The 3,972-nt window shown below is 36.7% G+C and overlaps 1 protein-coding gene across 2 annotated transcripts in view; it reads right to left on the reverse strand.

Annotated features, from left to right (window-relative positions):
* LOC106869946 (vesicle-associated membrane protein 7) overlaps positions 1-3,972 on the reverse strand; it is a 46,105-nt gene that overhangs the window by 14,850 nt on the left and 27,283 nt on the right. For both annotated transcript variants that reach the window (XM_014915886.2, XM_014915887.2), the window contains exons 3-4: positions 2,864-2,921; positions 117-166 (exon numbers count right to left, since the gene is read on the reverse strand). In XM_014915886.2, coding sequence (XP_014771372.1) covers positions 117-166; positions 2,864-2,921 — 108 coding nt within the window. The remainder of the gene's footprint in view (positions 1-116; positions 167-2,863; positions 2,922-3,972) is intronic.

Genomic DNA, 3,972 nt, shown 5'->3' on the forward strand with positions numbered 1-3,972 from the left:
TCAGTATGTTTTTGGGGGTTTTTTTTTCAATCCTTCGAGATTAATATGATGGATGTGATTATTGCATTTAAAAAGAACTGTTTTTTTTTTAAAAAAAAAAAAAGGTTAATTCTTACTTCTTTTTTATATCATTGAGAAACATAAAGGCTTTTGCTCTCTCAAAAACCTGAAAACAAATAAAAAAGATACAAATCTTAATGAAACAAAGTCAACAATAAAAAGAAATTGTTCATAAAATGAAAAAAGATCAAAAGATGAACACTATTAACATGGTTGCCCCTTAAATGGTGATGGTGGTGATGATGGGTGGTGGTAATGATAGGTAATGGTGATGATGCTGGTAGTGGTGACGGTAGATGGTGGTGATGACGGATAGTGGTGGATAGAGAGTGATGGCGGATGAAGAGTGATAGCAGATGATCGTGGTGATGATGATGGTGGTGAGGTGATGTTAGTGGTGGGGTGATGATGGTGGTGGTGGCAGTAGAGGTGATACTACTGATATAAATGACTAAATGCTTTTGCATTGAGGACTGGTGCAACCGGATGGCTACACCAGGCTCCAATCTAATTTGGCATCCAGCTGTAGAAACTCTGCCAAATTAGATTGGAGCCTGGTGTAGCCATCCGGTTGCACCAGTCCTCAGTCAAATCGTCCAACCCATGCTAGCATGGAAAGCGGACGTTAAACGATGATGATGATGATGGCAGAGAAGATCATCTGATGTGAGGTGACAGACAATCTCTTTAGCTCTATATCACACACAACAGTTTTGAAATCCTAGGATCTTTGCAACCCAAACATGAAAAAATGAAAATGCTCATCATACATCACGCAAATATACACAAAATATATCAGAAGTGTAGTAGACCCCTTAATTATATAGTAGATGCAGAGGTGCAGAAAAAGGCAGCTGAAGTTTCTACAACACCAGATATCAGAGTAGTAGACCCATAGAGGCCAGAGGTACTGAAAAATTTTTTGGTGTCCCTATGCATATGTAATGCAAAATATACATAATAATGAGTCACATAATAATAATTTTTACTTCTCAAAATTAAGCAAAACTAACAGTAAGATGGAAAATAATGTTTAGTTTTGTATGCTTCCATTTTATTTATATATGAAAAGTACTTGATGAGATTTTCACTCTGACATCATGAACACTTTGGCAATAATGGGTGGTGGTGATGATGGTGGTGGTGGTGGTGGTAGTGATGGTGGTGGTGGTAGTGATGATGGTGGATAGAGGGTGATGGAAGATGAAAGGTGATGCCAAATGGTCGTGGTGGTGATGATGGTGGTGGGGTGATGAAAGCCTTGTGAATGGATTTGGTAGATGGAAACTGAAAGAAGCTTCTATGTGTGTGTGTGTGTTAGTGTCTCTTTGTCTTGACATTGTGTAATAAGTCGCAAAATGAGTGTCACAGTTATACAAGAAGTGTCATTCATTTCCAATATTCTGCAAAAAATAAGCCTGAGCTTATGTGTATATATATCTAATATCCATTTTCCTTACTGGCATGGGTTGACAGGAGCTGGTAAGGTTGGGGACCACACCAGGCTCCAATCATATAACCATTTACCATTTCTGTGATGCCCACCTTTACTTTGATGACCTAAGAACGTGCTTATTTTGCTTAATGGTTAATCCAGTGCTGAGTAGACTGAAAAAGGGGGCTGAAATTTGCATGTCTTTATAAACTGCACACTAATATATGTAACAAGTGGATGATATAAACAATAATGAGGCCTGAAACAAATATCCAACACAGTTTACTATAAAACATTCATTCAGGACATGTGTCTGAAACATAGTTAATAATAAATTTACAGCCTTTTTATGTAAAGAAGAAGCCAGTAAAATGTAAGACATCGGAAGCTTTTGATAACAGTAAATAAGACAATTCTGATAGTGTGGGGCTGTGATGAGAAGAGATAGTAAATGCTGGATAGAAATGTAGCTGATGATGTTAAATGATAGTTTAAACAATGAAATCAAGAAGGAAAAAAATAATAATCAGCAGTATCATTTAATGTCCATTTTCCATGCTGGCATACGTTGACAGGAGATGATAAGGTTGGGGACCACACCAGGCTCCATTATCTGTTCAGGTATGGTTTCTAGGGCTGGATACCTTTCCTAACACCAACCACTTTACTGAGTGTAATGAAATGAAATAGCTGGCCAATGCCAGTGTTATGTAACTGGTACCAATGCCAGTGGCACATAAAAAGCACTCATGACATTCTTGGAGTGGTCGGTGTTAGGAAAGAGGTTTTTTTTTGTGTGTGTGTGTTTTTTATAAAAAAAAGACTCTAAAGAAAATCAGTGCGCCATAGTAGACAACAGTGGTTGGTGTTAGGAAAGGCATCCAGTCATAGAAAACATACCAAATCAGACTGGAACTTGGTGCAGCTCTCCAGCTTATTAACTGCAGTCAAACCATCTAACCCATGCCAGTATGGAAAGCAGAAACTAAATGATGATAAAATAAAGTGGTAATTGTATGAATACGGAATTACAAATTTTCCATGGCTGTGATCAAGTATAGGTATCTGGAATTTGGGATTTAGGTCATGTTTGTGAGATAAATCAGATCAGATATCAATGGTTTCTAGGTAAATATGATTTCTAACATGCCACTATGCCTGATGATAACAAAGACAGTTGATAACTACGTGTAAACACATAGCAGTATAGAGATATCTTTGTGTTGGTATGCAGTAAAACTGCAAGCAAACTTGCAGTAGTGTCAGAAAGCATTTTTAAATGTGCTGAAGAAGTTTATGCAAAATGTATAGAAAAAAAACAAACAAATATAATTACATAATGAAATATTTTCTACAAATTTTACTTACATCATCTGTAATACAAAGATATATAATGTGGTCTTCTGATATGTAGTGGAAGAGATAGCTGAAAAAAGGAAAAGAAAACGAAAAACAAGCTTTAACATCAATGAAAGTAGTTAAAACAAAATGAAATTCAAACTGTTCCTTAGAATGCACACTTAAAGAATGGTCAGGGGATGTCTAAGATAAATTCTATCTCTCACTAATGATCAAAACAGAAAAGAACAAGCCATATCAGATATTTAGAAAGATTATCAATTTATTGTTTGGACTTTCGAAATAATTTCAAATGAAGCCCCTGAGAAATAAATATTTTCAATACCAGAGTGAAATACAAATGCCTATCGCTTGTCTTTAAGCTGGATATTTCAGAGTTAATTAAATAAGCATGCCAACAAATTAAGTATTACATGTCAGTTGTATCATCACTGAATTTTGTGCTTCATCAAACTAACTGGCTTTATTTATAAAAAAAACAAAATACACCTGTAAACAGGGGATATATTTTTGTTTAGTTAACCAGAAAGAATGGTTCAAGAGCTTAGAGCTTTGAGACAAAGTGCTTGTAAAGCTAAACAGAACTTACATATAAAAATGGAATAGACATGCGTGTGAGTGTATGTTTGTGTCTCATTATGTGACTGCTGTAAATGACAGAGGCAGTGTCATTCATTTCCAATATTCTGGAAAAACATGTCTGGAAACAGACGAAGGTTGGCAGCAGGAAGGGTACCTGTCACTGGCACAGGCGCCAATCAGGTGGTACTGGCATCAACCATGACAATGACTTCACTTGACTCAACAGATCTTCGTAATCGCAGTTTATTGCTGAATGATTGAAGGGTACTTTTAAATGGGCTAGTTATGCTACACTGGCGTAGGCCACAGTTATGGTCTCACTTGACTTTCCAGGTCTTCGCAAGCGCAGCATATCTCCAAAGATCTTGGTCACTTGTCATCGCCTCCAAGAGACCCAACGTTCATAGGCCATGCTTCACCACCTCATCCCAGATCTTCCTGGGTCTATCTCCTTCACAGGTTCCCTCCACTGTTAGGGTGTGACACTTCATTTGTTTCATTTTTGTTATATATATATATATATATATATATATATA

The sequence above is a fragment of the Octopus bimaculoides genome, chromosome 16 (assembly GCF_001194135.2).
Source record: "Octopus bimaculoides isolate UCB-OBI-ISO-001 chromosome 16, ASM119413v2, whole genome shotgun sequence".
Classification (NCBI taxonomy): domain Eukaryota; kingdom Metazoa; phylum Mollusca; class Cephalopoda; order Octopoda; family Octopodidae; genus Octopus; species Octopus bimaculoides.